This window comes from Macadamia integrifolia, chromosome 2, assembly GCF_013358625.1.
Source record: "Macadamia integrifolia cultivar HAES 741 chromosome 2, SCU_Mint_v3, whole genome shotgun sequence".
Lineage (NCBI taxonomy): Eukaryota > Viridiplantae > Streptophyta > Magnoliopsida > Proteales > Proteaceae > Macadamia > Macadamia integrifolia.
Genome location: NC_056558.1, coordinates 38,711,968 through 38,737,598, shown reverse-complemented (window position 1 = coordinate 38,737,598; position 25,631 = coordinate 38,711,968). Strand labels below are relative to the sequence as shown.

The 25,631-nt window shown below is 38.5% G+C and overlaps 2 protein-coding genes across 2 annotated transcripts; both read left to right on the top strand.

Annotated features, from left to right (window-relative positions):
• Positions 1–370: 370 nt before the first annotated feature.
• Positions 371–17,064, top strand: LOC122063076 (calcineurin-binding protein 1). Its single transcript, XM_042626734.1, is given in 20 exon segments — positions 371–554; positions 695–769; positions 2,421–2,540; positions 2,632–2,672; positions 7,717–7,928; positions 8,111–10,200; positions 11,014–11,229; positions 11,382–12,056; positions 12,436–12,671; positions 12,818–13,028; positions 13,218–13,373; positions 13,501–13,658; positions 13,753–13,945; positions 14,204–14,262; positions 14,264–14,584; positions 14,746–14,926; positions 15,042–15,274; positions 15,353–16,016; positions 16,107–16,200; positions 16,610–17,064. Coding segments are annotated over 20 exon segments (6,183 nt in total). The 5' UTR covers positions 371–551; the 3' UTR covers positions 16,855–17,064.
• Positions 17,065–21,535: 4,471 nt separating this feature from the next.
• Positions 21,536–24,683, top strand: LOC122090953 (protein CHUP1, chloroplastic-like). The gene is made up of 4 exons (XM_042660732.1): positions 21,536–21,942; positions 22,065–22,171; positions 22,483–23,244; positions 23,348–24,683. The coding sequence occupies exons 1-4, from the start codon at positions 21,774–21,776 to the stop codon at positions 24,341–24,343; spliced, it is 2,034 nt and encodes a 677-aa protein (XP_042516666.1). The 5' UTR covers positions 21,536–21,773; the 3' UTR covers positions 24,344–24,683.
• The last annotated feature ends 948 nt before the right edge of the window (positions 24,684–25,631 follow it).

Sequence of the window (25,631 nt, the reverse complement as noted above, 5' to 3'; positions counted from 1 at the left end):
TGCTTTCCCAAACAAAATATATGGTGTTTTGGGCTTCTGAGAAACGAGAAGCTATCGTAGAATGATAATTGAATGGTTTTGGGAGCTTACCGAAGGCTTTTGTTGCAAAGATGGGATTCGTATTGCTACTACAGAGCCCGCTGGAGCGGTCTGGTCGGGAGAGCCACCTTCGAGGTTGGGCCACCATTCAAGAAGAAGACGCTAGGGTAGGGTAGTGAAAGACGGGATTAAGGGGGAAGGGCGAAAGTGTCAAAAAGGGGTTGTACTGTTTTGGGTATTTTTGTAAATACATAAACCCAATTTTGGGTAATCTAGTAATTCTCCCTTTTCTTTTATCCTTTATCCTTTTTATAGCGAGATCTGGTCTCTAAACCGAACCGTTACACAACCTTGAGGCCGGTTCTGTTCTTTCTTCTGAAAGCAGGTCCCAACTCCCAAGTACGAACTACGAAAACCTCGCAGACCTTCATCCGCCTCAGAAAGATCACTTGGTGGCAAAATTTAACTGAGATCACACACAGAAGTACACGAATTATTCATCTTTTTCGAAAATGGTAATGGCCATCTTCTTTTTCTTCTTTCTCCCTCTCTCTCTCTTTCGCATCTTTTCTCTTTTCAGGTTATTATCTGTTTATTAACGTTAAGATAAAGAAAAGCCCCTTCGGAGTTTGATGTTGGGGTTTGCCTGTTTCAGTTCTCCATTGCAGCTATCAATGACACCGACTCCAAAAATCAATGGGAGCCTTTGGCCCCCACCAAGGAAGCTCAGGTACATCCCTAATTTCTCTTACTGTATTCATTTACTTTTGTCTCGTAGAAGCTCTTTTACGGAGAGACAATACGTGATAAGTTCTTGGCAGGGATTTCGAGCTCCTCAAGTAAGTTTATGTGAGGGTTTTAAGGAGCGTTTGGTTTATATTGAAAACCAATTCGCATGATGCTATTGCTGTTGTCGTCCTTACCACCCCACCCAAAAAAGAAAAGAAAAAAGAAGCTGTTGTTGTTGTTCCTATTTTTCTTGTTAACAATGTATACTATATACATGTTCTACTAAAAAGAAAAACAGGGGAATGCTAGTTAATACAAATTCCAAACTAATTGGCCTAGGAATTGGACAACTATTTTGATCAAGAAAATTGTGTTAACTAAAATGATATTGCCCTCTATTAATAGTATGAAAATGATATGAACTTGGAAGAACTCAAACCCATGAAACGGCTTACGTGAGGGAATCCAAGACCATATCAACTCACGTCAATTCTCTTTTGAAACCAACATGGGATCAGCCCCCCATATGACTGATATTGGATCATAACAGAAAATTCGAGTGTGTTGTGCAGTTGTTCAAAACTTGATCATTCACTACGACCTTTATATGATATTTACGTAGTGCTTACTATGTGCTCTTCCAGTTGCATTTGTAAACCACTTGTAGTGGTCAACTCTTGAAACCGAAAATGTTCATTGATTCTTTTTACCCTATTTAGGCAAAATTTTATGCCGTCATTTTGTTAGCCTTCCCAAGTCCAACAATAATTATTAAAGCTACCTGTCTGTGGTTCTTGGAGATTTTTGAAATAAAATGAGAAACCAATAAAATAATTGGGTTCAGTGAGGGTTAAGCCATGTTTAACTTGTCCTTTTTTGCCTTAGTATATGTCGCGCTACTTTTAGAATCAAGTTTGCAAAAATGGTCTCAATCGCAGATTCATCTCTATCCTGAGATAGCAAATTGGTAGACGTAGGATATTTTTAAATTTAGGAGACAAGGATGTGCTACAATTTGGCTTATGCTAATACACCTTATCACATGGCTGTGGATACGGAGCACCTTAATTTTTTACGGTGTTTGATCTTGCCACAAGGGCTGTTCTACATTTATAGGTTTTCTTTTGGACGTATTTGAATCTATGTTTATCTTCAAGAAATTCTTGAATTGTTTCTACTCTTTCTCCTCTAAAGATTCCTATTTTCATATTCTAGCTATCTTCTGATAATGGTGGCTCTTGGAGACTTTCCCCATCTTACTGGGGAGGCTTGCCATCTTGCTTCTCTATACAATGTCTTGATTTTCCTGCATTGATCCACCAAAGCCATTGCTAGTTGAAGAACAAGGTGATTAAGTAATAGGTACCCTGTTTGTTGGACCACATATTATTCTTTGAGTTTAATTGGCTCTGCTTTTGTACTGGCTGCCAATCCTTTTCTTTTTGTTTTTCCCAGCTGGACCCAAAAGCTAAAGAATGACATGCTTTGGCTAATTATTATGTCTTATTATCTTCTCCTATGCTAGATAGTAATGTTTTTCCCCACTTCCATTTGCTTCATTATTGCCTTGATTTTTGAGTTGCCAAATCTTTTTATTCCACAGCTTTGTATTTTCTATTTATATGTTTTGTACTTATGTTTAAATATGTCAGGAATTTCATCTTTCTAAAACATATCATGAAGGACTTCTTAAGCTGCAAGCCAAAGAATATGCACAAGCTCGTGAACTTTTAGAATCTGTCCTGAAAGATCCCTTGATTTCAAGTGCTCAGGTACTGCTAGCTCCAAGGGAACTTTATATGACTCTGTGATCATCTCCAATTGTGTAGTAAGTCATTGATGTTTGTCATTATTTAATTTTAGGTAGATAGCAGTGCTAGTGATGGCCATCTATTGCAGCTCAGGTTTGGAAATTGGAACTCTAACTCTAATTCAGAATTTGAACCTTTTTTATTTTTCCCCTACAATTTTTTTTTTGGTTCCCCTTTACTTCTTTTAACTTGTAATAGATCTGTTGGTCCTCATAAAAAAATGTTACAGAACTTGTGAAGATTGCTTTTGTATCATTGTGGTAAATGTATTTTAGAGTTTTCACATTCACCATATATCTGCGTATCATCTGTATCAAGGTTGAAAATTTCGGTAATATTTCAATTGAAACTTCGGTTTCTGTCAAAATAAGTACAATTTCAGTTGCAAGTTTCAGTGAAGGGTTTCAATGCGCAAATGGCCAAATTAGGTCCTGAAACTTCTAGGAAATCCTATTTGGGCCCTCTAACATTGTAGAACTCTTTGATTAAAAAAAAAAAAAATCAAAATGGTACTTTGACTTCGAAGCCTACTTTGGTAGTATACACTGTACGCTGCTTTATACATTCTCTAATATTGCCTATTCCAATCAAAGTTTAGTACTAGATCACATGTATATCAATTAAATCAACTTAAATATGCATTAGGAATGAATATACGTAAAATTATAAATCATACATCATATGTGGTTCATTACGAAGTCAAAAGTTCTGAGAGTCAAGAATACAAGCAAGTCACCCCCATTGCCCATCCTGGTGTTGCCTCGGCCCCATTAACATTGGCACAATATTGTCCTTTTTAACCTATGAACCTCAAAACACCCAAGAAAACAAGTGTACTGGACTCGCCTGGGAGATCGATGAGTCTTTAACATGGCACAATGTGTTTTAAAGCCTTGAGGCCCATGGGCCAAAGAGGACAATATTGTGTCAATGTTAATAGGGCCGAAACGTTACAAGTGGTATCAGAGTGGACCTTGACACTGTGTGGGGGATGGGATCACAGTGGGGACGTTGTGCCCAAAGGGGGGAGAATGTGACACCCGAGAAAACGAAAAGTGTACCAAACCAAAGAGGACAATATTGTGCCAAGGTTGATGGGGCCAGGGCGTTACACCAAGTACCACATCGAGTTCTAGGAAGGACCAAATCCACTAGAATGTTGCTACTGTTGCTGAAGCAAGTTATCCTCCGCAAGCTGGCAATGCCCAAGTACTTGTTCCAACCTTGTGCGACAGTGATTTGGCAAAGAAATCACAAAACATGAGGTTTCTCCCTCCTCTTTGTCAAAACTGACGGAATGAACGAAATGAGTCAAGATTCTGCTTTTAATGTTAAAGCATAGTAATGTTTCGACTGAAGTATCGTCAAAACACCCAAATTTCGACCGAAACTTGGGCATTTCTATGTATCGCATACCATTTCATTTTTTTGCAAAATTTTGGTGAAATCTTGAACTATAATCTTGATGTAGGAGCATTTCCGTGGATATTTTATTTATTTATTTATGTTAGATTATTTGGACTTCTTTTCATATTTTGTTTTAATTTTAATAGGCTAGGTGGTGGTAAGAGTTTGATTCCATTTTGAGATAGAGGTAAATTTTCTTCATGTTTCAGTTTGTGACTACAATTAGGGAACTTTAATTTCATTTTATAAATATTGTTTTAACCCAATTTGAAAGACATATTTGAGAGTGGATAAAATTTGAGTGGTTTATGGTACCAGGTTGGTGCGATGGCAAGAGGTTGTGACTTGTGAGACCTTTCATCCTCTCTTCTTTTATTGTTGTGAGGTTGAAGAAGACAAACCCTTCTCCCTCACGATTCCTTTTTGCTTTATTTTTATTTCCACTTTCCATAATTACTCCTCCCATTTTTTTTTATCCTAATTTGTCTATATTTTACAAATCCTTCCAAGTCTTTCCCTGGGCAATAAACACTATTCCTTTTATGTCTTTGCCCCATTGGCCCATAAGGATCCGAGCTGGATTTCGGAACCCCGGGTTGCATTAGATCTGTATGACAACTTAGAGTTGTTCTTGGTTTTTCAATATTCGAAGCTTTTATGAGGTGGTAAAAGGATCTGTTGGCTAAAATGCCATCTGTTATTGGTATGTACCTACCTTATTCTGATATAAATGATCTAAATGCAAAACGTTTTCACATACCATGTATCGTCTGATATTGGGGTCACTTGATACAAACAATTTTGTACTCTCATACTAGAAATTAGAAAGGAATGCGGTAAGCTGTGTTTATGTCATTTAGTATAGATGTGGATTGACAAAAAACCCTTAAAAGTAGTTATATGAGGAGTTAGTAATATACTAGTATAGACAGGATTGACTAACAACCCTTTAAATGGTACAGAAGGAGTTGTTACTTGTTAGTCACTCTTTGAGTTTTATTCATAGTTCTAAATCTACGCGAAATTTCGCTAATTTTGAACCTACCGAGATGAAATTATAGGGGAAAGCATGCATTATTTCGGTCGAACTTTTGGCATTTTGCCAAAGTTTCGGATTGTTTTGTGTCGTTTTGCAACCTTTCACTTAAATACAATTTTTCGTGAGTTCTAGTCACAATTTTGACCAAAACTCACTTGCTTTGTCAGTTCCGCCTTGGAGAAGGAGAAAAAGAATCCTTTTCTTGGATATGGACCACGGTGCACATCCATCCTCTTGGCATGCAGGCTACACGAGAGGTCCTCGTCACTAGTTCCGGCTAGATGAGCAAGCTGATTGTGTGGACATCTATAGCCTGTCTAGCATTGTTGGCGGATTGAGTGTAGGGGATCGCAGATCAAGTGGGCATTGGCATGCCCCATCCTTTGCTAGAGAGAGCAGTTGGACGGAGTTCAGTGCATATGGTTGTTTCACTGGCGTGGGGGAGCATACATCTTTTTCTTATGTTCCCAATTTTGAGTATGATGCCTACTCACAGGGACGTATTGGATTGTCCTTTGTGGTATAACTTATTCCCAATTTTGAGTATGACGCCGACTCACAGGGATGTATTGGATTGTCCTTCGTGGTACAACTTATTCTCGTACTTAGCCCACCAACCTTACATGTTGCCTACACCATCAAGACACAGTGGCATAGTGGTTGGTTCTTCACATTATTGTGACCTATACCCTAGGATATGCTACCTCTAGTATGTAGATGAGACCATTTATAGAGCAGCTGTGGAGGACTTCGATTGTTTCTTCTCGTACACTATGACATGGCATACAATTGTTATGCAGTCAGAGGAAAATGTATGTCAGCTCCATTAGATCATGAGTGGACTTGATCCAACATGTCATAGTTCATATTGTATTGTTGGGAGACTTGAGACTTGGGACTTGGGTGTGTATGTTAATTGAACTTTGTATTTTGTACTATTTGATAAATAATTAATCAATATCATGTTCCTTCGTTCATGGTGCATAATTTATTTGTTTTACTTGCCTATTCTTTTGGTATTAAAACAATGTGTAGCATAGGCGATATTATATAAGGTAATATCACGAAGGCCTGGGGAAGCCCCTGTAAGGAGGAGTGATCTGATTCTGATTAAAGGCGCTAAAAGAGCTAGGGGCAAGCCTAAAATGACCATAAGAGAAGTCGTGAGGAATGACATGCATATTCTAGGTCTTGTCCCAAGTATGACCTCAGATAGAGCCAATTGTAGGGCAAGGATCCATGTAGCTGACCACATTTAGCTGAGATTTTCCTGACTTGCTAGTGTTGTGCTTTTTTCTTTTTACTTTTGTTTCTCCTATTTTGTTTTTGCAAGGATCCATATAGCTGACCCCGTTAAGTTGGGAGAAGGTTGAGTTTGTTATTGTTGTTTAGGCAATAGTACATAAGGTATACAACAGGGTTTGACATTTACTGCCAACCAATTGTGAAAATTCAAAACACCACTTTGCTGACTTTTCTTGCAATATGAAGGTTTGCATATGTTTATATAGTCTAAAACTTGGTTTCCTTGAAGTATCAGAGTCTAATATGGCAGTTTGCTCACTAGTACGGCCAACCAAGATAGCTTGCCAAAACTATGTTTTGGCAGAATTTCGCTCATTTTGTCTGACTGAAATGGCCTACCGAAATGAGTTTTTGAACTTTGGTTTTACTTTCTCCGTGGCTCTACCTTAGTAAGTTTCATTGTGAAGGTAATTGCATTTAGGAAGACTAGTCATAAAGCATTGACTGACTATGATGAACGGTGCGGAAAGTTCGGCTGTTAAGAAGTGTCATATTGATAAGCTTCATGCAGCAGAGATGAGGATGTTAAGATGGACGTGTGGCAAAAGTAGGAACAAGAAAGTAAGGAATGACCATATTAGAGCGGATTTGGGAGTTGCCCCTATTTATGATTAGCTCCGAGAAAGTTGTTTGAGGTGGTATGACCATGTCCAACGGAGGCCTGAGGAGGCTCCAGTAAGGAGGAATAGTGAGGAGTGGCAAGCATAGTCAGGCCTGGTCCCTTGTATGACCCCATGCAGACCTTTTTGGAGTGCAAGAATCCATGTTCCTGATCCCATTTAGATGAGACAGACTTTTTTTGGGTGTGTATGTGTGTGCGTGGTCCTTTCCTTTTTCTTTTACTTTTCTTTGTCATCTTTGATTGAATCCATGTAGCCGACCCCATTTAGTTGGGATTAGGCTGAGTTGTTGTGTTGTTGTATTCATCCTTTGTTTCAGTATGGATCTATTGTTCTAAAACACCTAATTCAACACTGTAACCTTCTTGTAACTCTTTTTCTCTGTTGGTCTGAGGGGCCTTAGTGTTGAATTTGACGCTAGAAACAAAGTGTGCAACCTGCGGCAATTAGATGATTTGAAATTCTACCTTAAAATTGTATTTCAAACTGTTCTGTTAAGAGAGTTTAGTTGTGAACATCTTGTCCTTGAAGGAATTCAATTTTTTGCTGAGTCTTAGAATAATCAAGTCTCTTAGGTCCATGGACATGGACACAGGCAAAATGCTGACCATCTCTTTCTAAAAATGCCAATACTTTGCCCGAAGTAGCTGGGTTTACTGTGTTCCTTCTGTAGGTTGTCCCTCAGATAATACCATAACAAACAAATACAATTCATTCTTTTGTGACTATATATATATATATATATATTTAATCTATTCTTCCACAGGTTTCTGGCACTGAAGAATCTTGCCATTGTCTTTGTTCAACAAGGTCCGATGCATTATGAGAATGCTTTACATTGCTATCTTCAAGCTGTAGAGATTGATACCAAAGACTCGGTTTTGTGGAACCAACTGGGAACATTGTCCTGTTCCATGGGAGTATTGAATATCTCACGTTGGGCATTTGAGCAAGGGCTTTCTTGCAGTCCTAATAATTGTAAGGATCAATATATCCAGCTGCTTTCTTCCTTTTTGATCCCTAGATCATGTTTGTTTGTGCCTTTATGGTTGCTTTCCTCCAGTTCCTACCCCCTCTGTTGGTAATATCTTCTTTATCGTCCAAGATACATGTCACAAATTACAAGTTTTCCCTTCCTTTTATTTTGGACAATGGTGCAGGGAATTGCATGGAGAAGCTCTTGGAAGTACTAATCGCCATTGGCGATGAGGTTGCTTGTCTTTCTGCCACAGAGTTGATTCTGAGGCACTGGCCATCACATTCTCGTGCTTTGCATGTAAGAGCTACCATTGAGGAGTCAGAGTCGGCTCCATTTGCACCAAGAGGTATAGATAAACTGGAACCGAAGCATATCCGGTTAAAGTTCCCTGGCAAGAGAAAAGCAACAGATGATTTAATTGAGGGGATGGCATTGAAAAGGCGCAATCAGAACATAGAGCTGCACATCACAGAAGCATCTTGGGGAGCTCTTGCAGATGCAATCCTGGGAATGTTACTGCCAATGGGTGGGAGTGGTTCTGAGCAAGAAGTTGGACCCAGTCAAGATGATATAGTGAATAATAATAAGCTTGGCTGTAAACATACGACGGTCCCTGTTGCCAACTCAGATGCAAATGTAAGCAGTATAAGACTTACTCAAAAATCAGAGAGCAGCTACTATGGGGAAAAGTTTGATAGATGTGGAGATATCAGATTGATTATAAAGTTCCCTTCTGTGTCAGAAACAGTAATAGGATCGTCAGATGGGAAAGGACCAACTGGTGTCCAATCTGGTGAAAATGGATCCCTCAGTGATTATAATTGCGAAAAAGCAACCAAAGAAAAGGAAGCCAATATCTATGAAGAACACCCTCAAGAACGGCGAAGTACTCGTCTTGAAAGACTAAGAAGTCGTAAACCAGGGAAAGAAGAGTTGGACTTTGCTACCAGGAAGGATCTGGCTAAAGAAGTTATTCAGTTCCTAGGACCTTTTATTATTGGTAGGCCGGTAACAAAAGATTCTGATCATGCTTCAAGCTGTTATGTTCCTTGTCCTGATATTGTTGCGAATACCTTGGACAGGGAATCTGATGATGTTGCGAGATTTGTAATGGAGACTTCAAACAATTATGGTGCTTACCATATGGGTCACTTGCTTTTAGTAGAGGTTGCACATAAATGCCTTCCATATCAGGAAGGCTTCATCAAATTTCTGGAGTTGGAGAAGTTGACAAGAGACTGGGGAAAGGATAGGACCCCTGAATGTAGCCTTTTCCTTGCTGAGCTGTACTATGACCTTGGATCATGTACCACAAATGAGTTCAACCTGCCGGATTTTGTGTTCGAGGCATCCTATCATCTTTGTAAAGTCATTGAGTTAGTAGCTTTGAATTATCCCATGCACCTGAGTGACTTAAATGTAAACTTTGACAGTGATACAAGAATAACCACCAGCATGGATGTTATTAAGAGAAGTGCCAAAAACGTGGAATGTATGTCTGAGAAACAATCTTCAACTAATAATTGTCAGGATATTGGCATATTGTCAGCAGATGAAGCCACAAATTTGGACAATACAATCTTAACAAATAAAAGTTCCTTTTGGGTCCGGTTTTTCTGGTTGAGTGGCCACCTGTCAATTTTTTCTGGTGAAAAGGCAAAAGCTCTTGAAGAATTTTGTATTGCCTCCTCACTTTTGAGAAATAGTGAATCTAGGAATAATGTGGGTGTTGTTCCTCTGCCACATTGTAAGCTTATTAGAGCATTAACTGTAGAAAGAATTCAGCATGAAATAAACTTGTTCGAAGTTGATGTATTGCTTACAAAGACTGTTCATGAGATGATTGAGAAAGAAATGTATTTGGAAAGTGTAAACTTGCTTTCTCCCCTTCTCCTGTCCTCTAAAGATGTTTACCTTGACTTATTACCTGGTGCCGGTAAAGAAGGTGAAGGGGTTACATCAATTGAGCTACGGGCATTAGATGCTTTAATCTCAGCATGTGAAAAGGCAAAACCAATGGATGTTGAAGTATATTTAAACTGTCATCGGAGGAAGCTACAAATACTCACAGTTGCGGCGGGTATGGCAGAATTTTCGGCTTCAGACAAGTTTTTCCACAAGAAATCGATGTCAAAAACACTATCTGCTTCTGAACTAGAATCACTGGATAGCATGGGTAAGCACTGGAGTAATTTGATTGCAGAGGAGGTAAAGGCAATCTCTCGAAGTGCTTCACTAGTGAAGACTTTAATTGACAACTCTGCTGCTTCTGTAAGTTCTTTGTTTGTTCCTGATTTGATGTTTCTCTAGCCATTGCCTTTCTATATAAATGATAAATATTAGTGAAGTAGAGTGTCACTATCCGTAGAGGAGGGGGCGGTGACATTATTACAATTGTGCCTGTAGTTGCTATTTGGATGTGTAGCTCAACCTCTTAAACATAAATAATCCCGCCCTCTAATTAATTTTTTGTTAGATTGCACGACACTGGATCTGTATATATGGGTGAGCCATTGTGAGCAAATAGCTCAGGGGCGTATCTGTGGATGGTTGTATTGTCAAGTTATTAGTCTTGTACATCTCAATCCAGTCGCACACTTATATTTTGGTAGACATCTGAACAAGGAGTTATGACCTGATCTACTCAGTACACCATTGGGGTCATCATTTTTGACCTCTTTGCTTCTAGTCTTGATTTGATGCAGTTGCCCTGCTTCCCAATTAACTTTGGTGTATCCTGGTTCTGTTAGATGGTCTGTTTTGTAGTCTCAAATACCTGATCCCAGGTTGTATTTGGTTCATGATACATGCTATTACTAAAACAACTTCTCTGCATCTTTGGTGGAGATACTGGAAGATTCACTTGCATAATCGGGTTCTGCTAAAACTTATGAGTTTACGTCATATTTCATTTGCTCCCATGCTTTCCTATAGTCTAGTATACTATTTCTAGGTGCCTCTGACTGTCTATACTTACTGGATGGTTTCAAGATTTAAATGGCACCGACTTTGTTGGTATGTATATGATTATAAATCTGCAACTGTATTTATATCTATTTTGCGTGGCAATTTCCATGCTTGTAGGACAGTTTTCAGGATCCTGTGAGCTGTGTTGGTGATATTCAATCTCTCCTCCTGACAGTTATGTGTAATATTGTGGGCATATTTCTAAGTAAGAAGTCTTCTGGGTCTGCAACTGCAGAGCAAACAGAACTAAAGGAAAGCCGTTGCTTTGTAGATGCAGCCATTGCATTCTTCAAACTTCAACATCTCAACCAAACTGTACCTGTTAAAAGTCAAGTGAGTACTGCCCTGCATCAGAAGAAGAGAACTTATAGAAGTTACATTGTATTCATTCTAATTAGAGGAAAGAAAAGCTTATATTTCACTGTCAATATGTCTATTGAAATTTCTCTTATCAAGGCTGTGATTGTTTTTGCTTGCTTCCCCAGGTTGAATTAATTGTGGCAATACATGACTTACTTGCTGAATATGGGCTTTGTTGTGCTGGCAAAGATAGTGAAGGGGAGGAAGGAACATTTCTTAAGCTTGCAATAAAACACCTTTTGGCCTTACATATGAAGTTGAAATCTAGTTCTCATTTGTCGCATGGAGTCTTGGAAGCAATTCAATGTGATGAACAACTTTCCTATAATAGCCACGTGAAAAAATCTGAAAGTGAATTGAAGTTGAATATTTCTCCAGATCTGGAAACTGGTCTTTCTGAAAAAGATGAGGTCAGTGCTGTGGAGAAGGATGCTCTAGAAGAAGTGACTCCTCACAACTCTACACATAAGTATCTAGACAAGGACAATGAAGGAATAGAATGTGGAAAGCGTGAAACTGATGGAAGGTCCCATCATCTTAGCAAGGAAAAAGTAAGAGATCAACTTTCTGAATGCACGAGTCATCTTGTGGATGTTGAGAGGAAGAAGGTTGAGTTGGTGATTGATAATGCATTGGATCAGAGCTTTTTCTGCTTGTATGGTTTACATCTTAGGTCTCCAGATTCATCCAGTGAAGATGATTTAGCAATACACAAAAATACCAGTCGTGGAGACTATCAGACCAAGGAACAGTGCGCTGATGTTTTTCAGTATATACTACCTTATGCAAAGGGTTCATCTGTGAGTAATTGCTATTTTTATTTATTTATTTTAGGGGAGAAGTTCCCCACGACGCCAGCATGTAGTTTCCCACCCATGGGCATCGTGGGTGACGAATCATTCAATAACGGAGGGAAATTAATAAGAGAGACTGTGGGTCCCATTGGTGCATATGTGAGTGGGTGTACGAAGGAATCCGCATGCTGGCGTCATGCGGTTACTTTTCCCTTATTTGTATGAGTTCAAAGATACATTCTGTTGAAGACATCAGAACATATTTAGTTTCTTTTCCTTTTGTAAATACTATTTGCATATTTAGTTCAAAGAAACATTCTCTTGAAGGTGTCAGAACATATTTAGTTTCCTTTCCTTTCATAAATACATTTTGCATTGGTTGCAGAGAGCTGGCTTGGTGAAACTTCGAAGAGTACTAAGGGCCATACGTAAACATTTTCCACAACCACCAGATGATGTGTTGACTGAGAATTCAATAGATAATTTCTTGGACAATCCTGATTTATGTGAAGATAAGCTATCTGAAGAGATAGGATCTGATGGTTTTCTGGAATACATAATGAATATAATATTTCCTAATGGGAGAAGCACCAAACAGCGTAAAACATCTATGGCAGGAAGGTATAAACATAATCCTTTTCCTTTATTTATTCAATTAACTCCCCCCCCCCCCCCCCCCCCTGCACCTTCATTTCAAAACCATGAACTTTTTTATTTCTGTGGAATGAGGCGCCATCTTATTGGTGTGTTAATAAAACTTGATGCAGTTCTCAGCCCCATGTAGAGGTCTACAGTAACTTGTTTTATCTTCTAGCCCAGGCTGAGGAAATGAGTGCAACTGATAAATGGCCTGGTTTTGTGCTAACCAAGGAAGGGGAAGAATTTGTGGAGCAAAATGCAAACCTCTTCAAATATGATTTATTGTACAATCCATTACGCTTTGATAGCTGGCAGCGGCTTGCAAATATCTATGATGAAGTAAGATGTACTGTTACCTCTTGTTAAATTTTCCCATGCTCTAGAAAATCTAAATGGTACAGTCAGATCCCTTTCTTGGTTGGTTTGTGATTTCCTTCTACTCGACATCCTTCCAATATATTAATTAAAATAATAATAGTATTAGTAGTAATAATAATAATAATAAACTCTCTGGTTCCATATAAGCAGGAGGTGGACTTGTTGCTGAACGATGGCAGTAAGCACATAAACGTTGTTGGATGGAGAAAAAATGATACTCTTCCTCAAAGAGTTGAGACCAGCCGTAGGAGAAGTAGGCGGTGTTTATTAATGAGTTTGGCTCTAGCAAAGACACCAGTTCAGCAGGTTAGTTGTATGTATGGAACTGCATGTCATTGCCAATGTTACTTTTGCCTGTCCACTGGTATATATTTGTTTGCTATGATCATAATTCGAAGATTTTAACATTTTGATGAAATTTGTTTGATTCCAGAGCGAAATACATGAATTATTGGCACTGGTTTACTATGATGGCATTCAGAATGTTGTACCCTTTTATGATCAACGATCTGTAGTACCCACAAAGGATGCAGTATGGATGATGTTTTGTCAAAATGCAATGAAACATTTTGAGAAGGCTTTTGCTCACAAGTATATAATCTTTTCTCATTTGATTTCAGTTACATCCATAGTCTACAGACACATTAACTTGACAAGCAAAATTTAAATCCTTTCTGGTTTGCAGGTCAGAGTGGTCACATGCATTCTATTTAGGGAAACTCTCAGAAAAGCTAGGGTTTTCACATGAGAAACCCCTTTCATATTATGACAAGGCTATCAGTTTGAATCCATCAGCAGTAGATCCTGTCTACAGGATGCATGCGTCACGATTGAAGTTACTTTCTTCATGTGCAAAACAGAATCTAGACGCTCTCCAGGTTTTTTCTTTAAACATATATTCCGTTTATCTTATCAGCTTCCGATATTCTTGTTTTCTAAAGTTTTTGTGAATTCTGTAATTCGGTGACAATTATCTGATATCTGTTCAAACTTCTGATTCATTGTTTACCTTGAGTTTTCCATTTTACTTGACATATCCGAAAAATTGTTAGTTATTTGTTTTTGCCTTTTTATCAAGACTCTGGTTCCATGTTTGTTGTTAATATCTGGACTTTTCTTCCTATATTCATTTTCAGGTTGTTACGTCATATTGCTTTAGTCCATTGACAAGGGAGACAGTCATGAAGATTGTTGGTCGGTCAAACAAAGTTTCCTGTGGATGCTAAGGATGGGAGTATTCCGGTCAGCTCCGGGAGAAATCATGTTGAATCTCATCATTTAGAAGAAGCTTGGCACTTGCTCTATAATGATTGCCTTTCTGCACTAGAGATCTGTGTGGAAGGAGATCTGAAACATTTTCATAAGGCAAGATACATGCTTGCTCAAGGACTGTACAGAAGGGGTGAGAGAGGTGATCTGGAGAGGGCAAAGGATGAACTCTCATTTTGCTTCAAGTCATCTAGGTCTTCTTTCACAATTAATATGTGGGAGATTGATGGTATGGTAAAAAAGGGGAGGTATATAGATATTTATTTATTTTTAATGCTTTATTCAGTTTCATTGGTATTGAATTGAAGTTACACGTTTACTATGTGGCTTTTTAACATTGGTTCTGGTGAAGTAATTTTTCCTATATGAATATCAAAAGCTACTGATTTCCTTGCTTTATTGATTTCAGGCGCAAAACACCAGGTCTTTCTGGAAATAGAAAGGCGCTGGAAGTCAACTTACCAGAAAGCTCTCGAAAATTCATAACGTGCATTCGGAAGTACATCTTGTTATATTTGAAACTCTTACAGGAGACTGGCGACTTGTTTACACTTGACCGGGCTTATGTCTCTCTTAGAGCAGATAAGAGGGTATTAATTGAGTCAATCTCATGTGTATCTATTTTGATGCAGAAGATATTATAAGAAGCTTAGCTGAGATCTTCAGTTAAAAGAGTTTCACTAACTAGTTCATATTGGACTGCAGTTTTCCCTGTGCCTCGAAGATATTGTTCCAGTTGCTCTTGGTAGGTACACCCAGGCCTTGATTGCATCCATCCATCAAGCCAAGAGCCAAGGCTCCTTTACTGTCAACAGCTCTTCTGAACAAATGCTAGAGAGGATGTTCAACTTATTCATGGACCAAGGTAATTTATGGACAGACGTAAACAGTTTACCTGAGATCAAGAGCCCAGAGTTATTTGAAAGCAGCTTCTATGGGTAAGTCGTGTAACGCTATTGCACTTCTCCTATGTTTATATACATTAGCTTTTAACATGGCAGTTTATTTAATTGTAGCTACCTCCACCAATACATCAACTTATTGGAGAGAGATGTTAAGCTGGTTGTACTTGAAGGAATAAATGAGAAGTTGCGGAAACGTTTTAAAAATCCTAAATTATCGAATGGTAACTGTGCTAAAGTATGCAGGCATGCTTCTGTGGCTTTGTTTCGATCCATTGTTATTAGCTTGGCCTTGATCACACCATTACATGGTGAAGCCGCCAGTGGGGCTCAGGTTCCTAATATGCTGGGTGGTGGCTTGGAAAATAGCCTGCACCTTTGTGTTGATCTGCAAGAAAATGAAATATGGAACTCAGCATTTGAGGATGCTACCCATTTGAAGAATCTTGAAACAAAATGGAGCCAGGTGTTGTCTAGTATTAAGAATGTGATCATTAAGCAAGCGTCAGAGGAAAATGTGGAGACTGCTGTCACTTTATTGAGATCTTCCTACAACTTTTATCGGGAGTGCTCTTGTGTAACCCTCCCATTGGGTATCAATCTATTTACAGTGCCATCTCAGTTAGCTGCGGAAGCAACATTTCAACCGGGTGTGGATGGGGTTGATGTTATTGATCTAAGCATCCCACGGAAGCTTCTTTTGTGGGCATACACACTGGTGCATGGCCGTTACTCAACTATCTTGGCTGTTGTAAAATATTGTGAAGAAATTGCAAAGGTTTGCAACCCTACACTCTCCATTAGTCCAATTTTAACAGCGAAACTAGTCCAACTTACAAATGCTTTGGGTTCTGTGGTTTTGTTACAGTCAAAGATGAAAAGGGGAACTGGAACATCAAGCGCTGCCTCACATTCAAATTTACCTACTACTATTACTACCGCTACTACTACTATGAATGCAGGTACATTATTATACTTCCTGGATTAATTTTCTTCCACCACTAACACAGGTCTATTATCATACTCCATCCCGCAATGAGTGTCCTCTTCCTATTTTTGGCTGTCCCAAAGTGTTTGTCTAACTAACAAGTTAAGTAATGGAGTTGTAAGAAATTTACTCCATTAATCTTTGCTTGTAAGAGGCTTACTCTTTACATTTAAGAGGGTTTAATAAGTGATGGGAGAGCAATGATGGAAAATAGTGGGTTTTAATGCTTTAACTACTAGTCTTTTGACTTGGGGCTTTTTCTAAGAGGATGGTTATTGCGGGATGGAGAGAATACTTTCTAAACTAATTTTATGATTCCTTTGTTGATGGCAGTCTGCAATTAGCATGTATTGATCCCATACAAAATGAAATGTTGATTGTAGGTGGCGGGAAGGAGAGAATTGGGCATGATGAATGTGGTGAAGATGAGGATACTCCATCAACTACTGTGCCATCTGCTTCTTTACCTGATGGTGAGGGGGGTGAACGTTGCTCAAATATGCCTGGTTCTTACGCTCAGACCCAGAAAAGTTCATCTACTACTCAGCAACTTTTTCCATGTTGCAATTCTAATAAAGAAAGGACAACTCCAGATGCAAATGAGATTGGTGACAGTGGCCAACAATGATTAAAGGCCGGAAATTTTAACTGCCGAATGCTGTTTTACTCAATTCTCCCATTTTGCTTCCTCCCTTAGTTTTTCTTAGGTGTTTCGTGTTTAAAAGTTAACCCAGCATTTATCATGTAATGTATATAGATAACGCATACATGTAACAACATTGCAATGTCAAGAAACTCGAGTTGATTTTATATAGGAGTCGACGATGCCATTTACGTATTTGTTAATGTTTCTGGATTTCCAGTGAGTATTTCTTTCTATATACATTGTGTGAAATAGTGTATAGGTCAATTTATCATTTTCATTTCTAGGTTATCCTGAACGAAGCGGACTAGTAGAAAACTATGTTACTTCATTGTTTTCGGTGTTTTAACGTTCCACCTGATCTTGGCCGATTCTTGCATATTCTGGACTGATTCCAGACCAAATTTTGGTCTCGGATTGAAATTGGCTGGGATTCGGAGGCAGATTCTGGCTTTTAAAAACCTAATCTGTCTGGACTGGTGAGAACATCAACTTTGGTTCAATAGCTTTTCAGCCACCATGGGTGTTTAGGTTAGAAAGTGAGTTGGTTCTGGTGATCATCTTCTCTTGTACATGTGAGACAGGTCATGTCGCTACTACATCTGTTGGGTCCAATTAATGGACCAAACCCATATCCTATGAAGAGTCTCAACATCTGACCCATTGTCTTCAGTTCATGTTTGCAGTTTTATCTACGTGGTCTGTAGTTTTGCCTCACCTTTTTGTTGTGAAGATAATTGAAAGACGCATACATGATTTCAATCACTAGATTGATCCTCAATTCTTGGTCAGCTTTAGTTTATTTTCAACATTAACTACAGTGTTTAAGATCTTTGGTCTCTGAAATGTAATGGTCCAGATAGATAAGTCAGTTAGGTGGGACCGTGGGAGGATACAACATTTAAGTCACATAAGGGCACCAATGCCTGCGTTGGTTAGCTCCCCACCACTCACTCTTTTTATCAGTCTCTGATCGGATACGTATACCCCTAAACAGATAAAGATGGGAATTGAATTCGGATTTTGACTACTTGCTTACATCCTTCACTCAGCGGGTACGATTTGTTCTCAATCTATGTCTCTCAGTTGTGTTAGTTCTTTTCCTCATTCTCTAGACTCTAATCTTCAAGAACCCTCTAGATCATCAGCTATTTAATATTTTATTATTAGATGGATATATGTTTGAGTAAGATAAATAATGTTTTGGAACATCTAAATTTGGATCCAGATATGGATACCCTTAAATAGTTATGCATTTGAATTGAATTCAGATTTTTGACTATCCATTTACATCCCTAACCTATATATATTTCCTTTGGAAAAATAAAGAGAAAGGGGAAACCCAAAACCGTCACCTAGCACAACTTCCCCAAGTAATTGATTACTTATGAGTTGGGAAAATGAGTTAATTACAAAAATCTTAGAGATATGTACATAAATAAATATAAACATTCACAAAAGAGCATTATAATAATTCGTCTGAAAACTAATTATTATATTAATTGGGAAAAAAATTCCTCTATCATGGAGAAATGATCCTCCATCATCCTAGGGTCTTAATTATTCTCCCTCTACAAACATGATCGAAAATGCCCCTGGCTCCCATCGAAGCACCATTGAGTCCCATGGTGAAGGAATGTTCCTTCACCAAGGGGTGAAGCGAAATCAGGTGCATTAAATTTATAGGTTGGACACCATGGATGTGGCAAATTGTAGACCAAAGAATTGCAATTGGGTCATATGGCCACGTTGGTCCATCTAGCATGTGGTTGGTTCAAAAACACTTTTCCTTTCATGAGAGGAGGTGGAAAAAAAGGCACAAGCGGTTCTGGTTCGTCCAGTTAGTTGAATTTTGGGTTTAGGAGTATGTCTTGAAAAATGGGATTAGAATTGATCATAAATGCATTTAGATCTTCATTTTTATATTGTAATTTTTTTAAAATAAATAAAATAATAGAAAATCAATGAAACTTATCTCTTGCAATTAGATTGACTAGACTTTTGAATTGAAAAAGAAAGTCTTTTTTTCTCTATTATAATTTTTAGGGTTTCAATCAATTTCAATTCCATTCCATTCCATTCAAGTTAGACTCAATTTTGATCGATACCGTGTTCGATTATGGGTACTTAAACCCATGGTTACAAGTTATGATTAGATTCCAAGTGCTGTTATTATCATATTGTAAATGAAAAATACTTCCAAAACTCAAAGCAAGTGTGATTTTTTATCATATTATAAATGAAAAATACTTCCCAAACCTAACATTTCTCCTGATCAACTAGTACAACATTCCCCTAATTAATGAGTTAAGTGTTCAGACTCATTTGTTTGTTTGCATGTCTATTCTTTAAGTGGAGAAGTGGCATCGAACTATGTGGTTTAAGCATGTGCCCATCTACTCTCACCAGAAGAAGAAAAAAAAAAAAAAATTCCTCTTGAGCTGAAAAATCAAGTTGTTTGGTCTGATCATAAGGTGGGGCCATTTGCTTATGTTTGTAAGTCAAAAGCTGATGCGTTTTTGAAAGTAGGAAGGCTTGGATGACGCACGTTTTTAGATTGTGATTATAAGGTGTTCTCACTCTAAAGAATTAATAAGAAAGGGATTAAGCAGGTCCACTTGATTTACTTGAAACTTTTAGCAAAATTTTGTGGGATTTGTTTAACAAAACAAAAATCCCAAATCCCACAAAATTAAGTATTTGAATATTAGTATTGTTAATTAGTTTGAAATAAAATTAAATAAGTAATTTATGCATCCTTCTTATCCATCTGATATGGTCATGGACTCATGGTCAATAAAACCTATAGGTCAACTGATCGCATGCACCCAACCTGTCTTGATTAGTTGGGAGTCTTGGTGCCAATGGTTTCAAAAATGGGGAATCAGATAAGTGAAATTAATACATTTGATTCATACCATGGAACCCCAGAATATATATAAGTTATCAGATTTGGGAGTCGATTCTAGGGTTCTTGGGACTAATTCCTGTTGATTTCGTGTTTTAAAACACTAGTTGGGGCCTTTGGTTTTTTTTTTTTTTTTGGTTTAATAATGGTCAGGACCCTTGGTGGTTGGTGTTGTTGTTGGTATTTATTTTTGGGGGAAGAGTTCTCTATCTAGGAGCATGGCTAGTGTACATTCCAAGGTCTTCCCAGTAGTTGGATGCGTGTTTGGCGCCCTAACAATTGGAGAGGATTCCTCAATGAGGGCACACGTGGATACATAAATAAGGTAAGCATTTTCACCTTTCATGGGGGCAGTTTGATCATTTTACCCCCCTCTGTGTCTAAGCGTTACCGTCAACTCTAGACCAAGTCATTTTCCCCTTATTTATGGTCCGACTTTCATATAATCAGGGAATTTGCTTTATGTAATATGGCTAGAATGGTATTACACATCAAATCAACCATTCCAATCCAATATCTGAAATAACAACCATGTGTGTTAAATCTCTCCTATAAAATGACATATTTACCCTCTATTTTAAGAGGAGAGAGAGACACACAAGAAAATGTTAACATACGCTATGTAATTGGACAAGGAATTCAATCTCTTATTTGTTATTAAAAGAAGTTCTCCTAGACCCCACGATGAGAATCACCACATGATCCTAGGGTCGAAGATCCTGCGTAACCAAAATACCAAACCAACGCCACCCCCTCTCCCCCTACCCAAAAAAATGAAAACCCACGTAAGTGGCCCGGGCGCACACTATTCACGTGCTTTTGAGAATAGAAATTGATCCATGAAGACTTTATGCAGGTGAGAGGAGTTGGTTAGGCACCTAGTGTTAGAAAAGGACAAAAAGTCAGTGGAGACACTTGGACATTTGGGTCATCAGGTGGGGTAACCGGGTAGACCCAAACAATCAAGGAGTTGAAACATTGATGTGACCAGTGGCTTCACAAGGATCCGATACCCGGGTAAAGACAAAATTATCCAAGCTCCGGCTGTTTTTAACACTTCAACATCAAAATTGTCACATGGGCAGTGCGCAGTGGGCACTAGTGCTTCCTCTATAATGTTGAAAAGTCAACGGGTATGGATCTTCGGATTCACCTGAACCCGCTTAACTTTTAGAGAGAGAGAGAGAATTGGTAGAAGGCGCTTCAAACGGACGTCCACGCTTTGCCAAAACATACCCATCTTAAAAATTGGAGATAGAAAAGAAGGTGCTCTTATCTATCCATTTCATGATTTGAGGAATCGGATAGGATTGAAATCGGATACTGTATCGTTGGATCTATACGGATGAAGGTTAATAAGGTAAAAAATCAATTTTTTCTGTCCAACCTGGTCCGATACAGCTCCATTCGGATCGAGATCAAATCGGTAGCGGCCGATATCTTAAACCCTCTGATCCAATTATCCTGTAAATTCAGTTCCAGGCTTTCATCCAGAGGCAAGCCCTGTTGGATTTCCATCTTCCATTTTCCATCTCTATCATCATCAGTTACAGTTGGTTTTGACAACTTGGATTTTTTATAAATCAGGAACTTCTCTTAGGATTGATAAGCCATTAAGCCCGTGATTTCATGAAACTAACCACCAGTCTTATACACTTTATATTTCACCCTTTCTCTTTCTCTTACCTTCCTCGATCTCCTCCTCTCCTTTTTTCTCCAATTTTTAACAATTTTTTATTCCTTCACCGGTAAAACCCAACAGAGATTCCTTGTTATTTCTGGGTTTTCCTACAAAAAACAGTTTCTGTCTCTCTCAGCCATGGGAGCAAGAGAGAGAGAAGAGAGACAGAATCAGAAAGGTGAAGAGGCAGAAGAGATGGGAAAATCAAATTTAATGTCAACATTGCATGACATATGATAAGGACCACAAAGGGTTCTTCCACTTTTTCCTCTCTCTCTCTCTCTCTCTCTCTTGGTGAATAAATGATGGGCAGAGATGGTTAGCTATACAATGGCGATCTTATTGTTGATGACGAAAGACAAGAGGGATATGAGACCCTTGTTTCTGAAATTAGGGGTGGCTTTGGCTCTCTCCTTTGTTGGCTTCCTTTATTCCCAACTCAGAACAAGAAGAATCCCTCCTTCCTTACCTCCTCCTCCTTCAGGTTCTTCCTCTTTAATTAATTTCTTATCATTACCATTTCTTCTTCTTCTTCCTTTATTTCAATTCTATTTTCTATTTTGATCCTTAGTTCTTATTATTTACTTGTTTGAATGATTGAGCCAGGTGATGGCTGTAAGTTCAATACACATGGAAGAGTAGGCCTCAAAGACGATCTCTGTTCCATACAAACACCTCTCGGTTCCTGCGACGATTCTCCCTTTTCGGCTCATGTAAGATTATTTACTTCATCCTCCACCCAAAAAAAAAAAAAACAATCCATATAATCCATTACCCTATCTATTCAATCCCTTTTCTGTTTTTCTGATGGGTTTTTTCTAATTTTTGAGTTGGTTATGGGTTGTTGAAGAATTGGTGATCTGAATCTCTCCCCCCCCCCCCCTTTTTTTCTGCATTTGCTTGAGCCGTGAGCTTATGTGTATGAGCTAATTAATTAATTCACAGAATTGACTGATCAAGTAGAGATGAACTTTGAGAGGACTAACCAAGTATGGGATTTACTCCCTTTCCCTTCTTTCCTTAGGAACCATCATCTCATCAGGTCACTATTGATAGTAACATTGTTGGGCTCTCTCCAACTAGTAAACATTCTGGGGAAGAAGAGGGTTTGCTCCTGCAGGATTTGAATGAGCTAGTACAGGAAGACATCGAGTCTATTTCCAACAAAGCCAGTATTTCTCCTAGGAAAGAAGTTGTTGATACAGCCATGGCAAGCAAAAGAGATGCAAATAAGGAGACAGAGCAAGAGATTTTAAAATTGAGGAATACGGTCAAATTCTTGCAAGAAAGGGAGAAGAATCTCGAAACCCAGTTGCTTGAGTATTATGGCCTTAAGGAGCAAGAGGCTGCTGTGATGGAGCTCCAAAATCGACTCAAAATTAACAATTTGGAGGCTAAGTTTTTTACTCTTAAGATCGAGTCCTTGCAGGCTGAAAACCAGAGACTAGAGGCACAAGTGGCAGATTATACGAAAGTGGTGGCGGACCTTGAATCTGCGAGAGCTAAGATAAAGATGTTGAAAAGGAAGCTAAGGTCCGACGAAGAACAGAACAAGGAACTGCTTTCTGTTCTTCAGCAAAGCGTTGCTAATTTGCAAGAACAGGAACAGATGGCTATCTTGAATGATGCTGATGTCCAAAATAAGCTTCAGAGATTGAAGGAATTAGGGGAAGAATCGGCAGAACTCAAAAGGTCTAATGCAGAACTGCAACAGGAAAACTGTGAGTTGGCAATGAGGTTGGAGTCCACCCAAATTCTTGCCACTTCCATTTTGGAAGATCCAGAGGTGATAAATCAGATAAATCTTTATTAGTTATTGACGAACTCTTTTTTTTTTTTTTAATTGTTCTTCAATTTATTCTTTTGGTGGTGGAATTCTTCTGTGGCAGACCGAAGAATTGAGGGAAGCTAATAGCAATTTGAGACAAGAAAAAGAAGAAATAGTGAAAGAACTTGAGAGTCTTCGTGCAGATCGTTGTGCTGATGTTGAGGAGCTGGTCTATCTTAGGTGGGTTAATGCTTGCTTAAGGTATGAACTTAGGAACTATTGCCCTCCACCTGGTAAAACAGTGGCAAGGGATCTGAGTAAGAATTTGAGCCCCAAGTCTGAGGAGAAAGCCAAGCAGCTCATACTTGAGTATGCAAATTCAGAGGGTATTGGTGAGAAGGGTTCCAGTATTGTAGATTTTGATAATGACTACTGGTCTTCATCCCAAACTTCTTACACAGATTCAGGTGACTATGATGATGTTTCACCAGCAACAAGAACCCATAATTCATCCAAACCAAAGTTTTTCAAAAAGCTCAAAAGCTTAGTAATTAGGAAGGATAGTCATCACAGTCATCACAATCATCACAATCATCATAGTCATCAGAGTAATCACAGTCACAGGACTTCATCATTAGACAGAAATCAAACAAGTTCTGGTGGATCAGGGAGGAATGAGTCTGCCTCCACCACCTCATTTGAAGACATTGTGGGAACTAATTCTTGTGATGCGTATACCCCTTCTTCATCCCAGAACAATTCAAGTATCATAGAAACACCTTTCACTGGGATTGGAGCCAGGAGTGATGGACAATCAACTCACATTCCTCTGTCTTCTAGTTCTTCAAGACATTCCTTGGATATCCAAAGAATAAGAAACCTGGGCTTAGAAGATATCAGGGATGAGGAAAGAGTTAGGAGAAGCAGTGATTTGGGATCACAATTTGGTTACAAAAGGATGGAATTGGGTGAGAGTGGTATTATTGGTTTGCCTTCTGATAATCTGCAACTTGATCAGGATGAACCTCGATCCCGTATGAAGCTAGAGCTGATCAAATTTGCAGAAGTTTTGAAGGGCTCTCGCAGAACTCCGAAATCCAGGAAGTCAATAGCCTAAGTTCCTCATCTTTCTGGTTTTTCGCCATTTTTTTTCCTCCTTTTCTTTGTCTCCCATTGCTTGTCTGTATTTTCTTTGACAGGGTGGGATGATCAAAGAATCTCTGGATATATATCTACTAAATTCCACTTGTAAAGTACTTTGTTTGTCCATCTACAAAACAGTGCTTGAAACTAACCAGAGAAGCTATGCCTGTGCACAACATGGCTGCCAGGTTGTCCAACTGGTGATGAGATGAATGATGACTGTAACTGTATCAGATGCAAAATTTTCCAAATCTTTCCTCAGAGAAATTGAAGATGGCATTATACATAGTGATACCATCCTTTGCATGATAAAATGCGTTAACTCTGTCAGTTCTAAGTTCTTACTGTAGTAATCACAAGGCTTATCATCCCCACTCATATTCTTGATTTTCCCAAAGCAGGTATCCTATTTCTTGATTCTTTCATCTCCCTTTAGCTCAGCACAAGTCAGGCTGGGTCCAAGGTTTGGCTGAGATATTTCAGTCCAGGTATGGCCCTGAAGGGGCTCAAGGTTTGCTGGGCTTGGCCTTGTTTTATTGATAGACTATTTGGTTATGGTGAGTTGAACTCATGACCTTGGTGTTTGTAACCAACTTTAAAAACCTCCAGCATTTCTTTATTCAATTATATTTCGAAGGTGAAATTAAAAATGAGTATATTTCTATCTCATTCCTTGCTGTAGAGTGAAAAGTAGTTGTCTTTTTGTCTCACATTGAAAAAAAAAAAAAAGAGAGCATATTCTCTTAGTCCTTCGAGTAATAAGTAGTTGTTAATACCAAAAAAAAAAAGTTTTTTGTCCCACATTGACAATTTAATATGAGTTTGAATAAATAATGTGATACCTATAAATAAAGATATGGGTGAAAGAATCTTATCCATTTGCATTCTCTTATGCTTAAACACATAGTGCAGGCTGTCACGGGTAGAGGTGTTTTTTCACAGCCGTCAAGGCATAGAAAACGTAAGCGAATAGAGTTCTTTTAAAGTCTAAAGAATACATCCAAAATCATTTTCACTGTTTTTAGTTATGATCTCTCTCTCTCTCTCTCTCTCTCTCTCTATTTTTCATTTTTTCCTTTTTATGTAAATATATATAGGGTCGGGCTAGGTTAGGCTAAGCTCAACCATAGGCATCAGCCTACGCCCTGCAGTCTTATGGAGGGCTTCAGCGGGGTTCAAGCTTGCAAGGCCAAACTTGCACCCCTATTGTAAGGTAATTGGTATTAGTTACAATATCAAGAGCGTGAATTTAAGATATGATC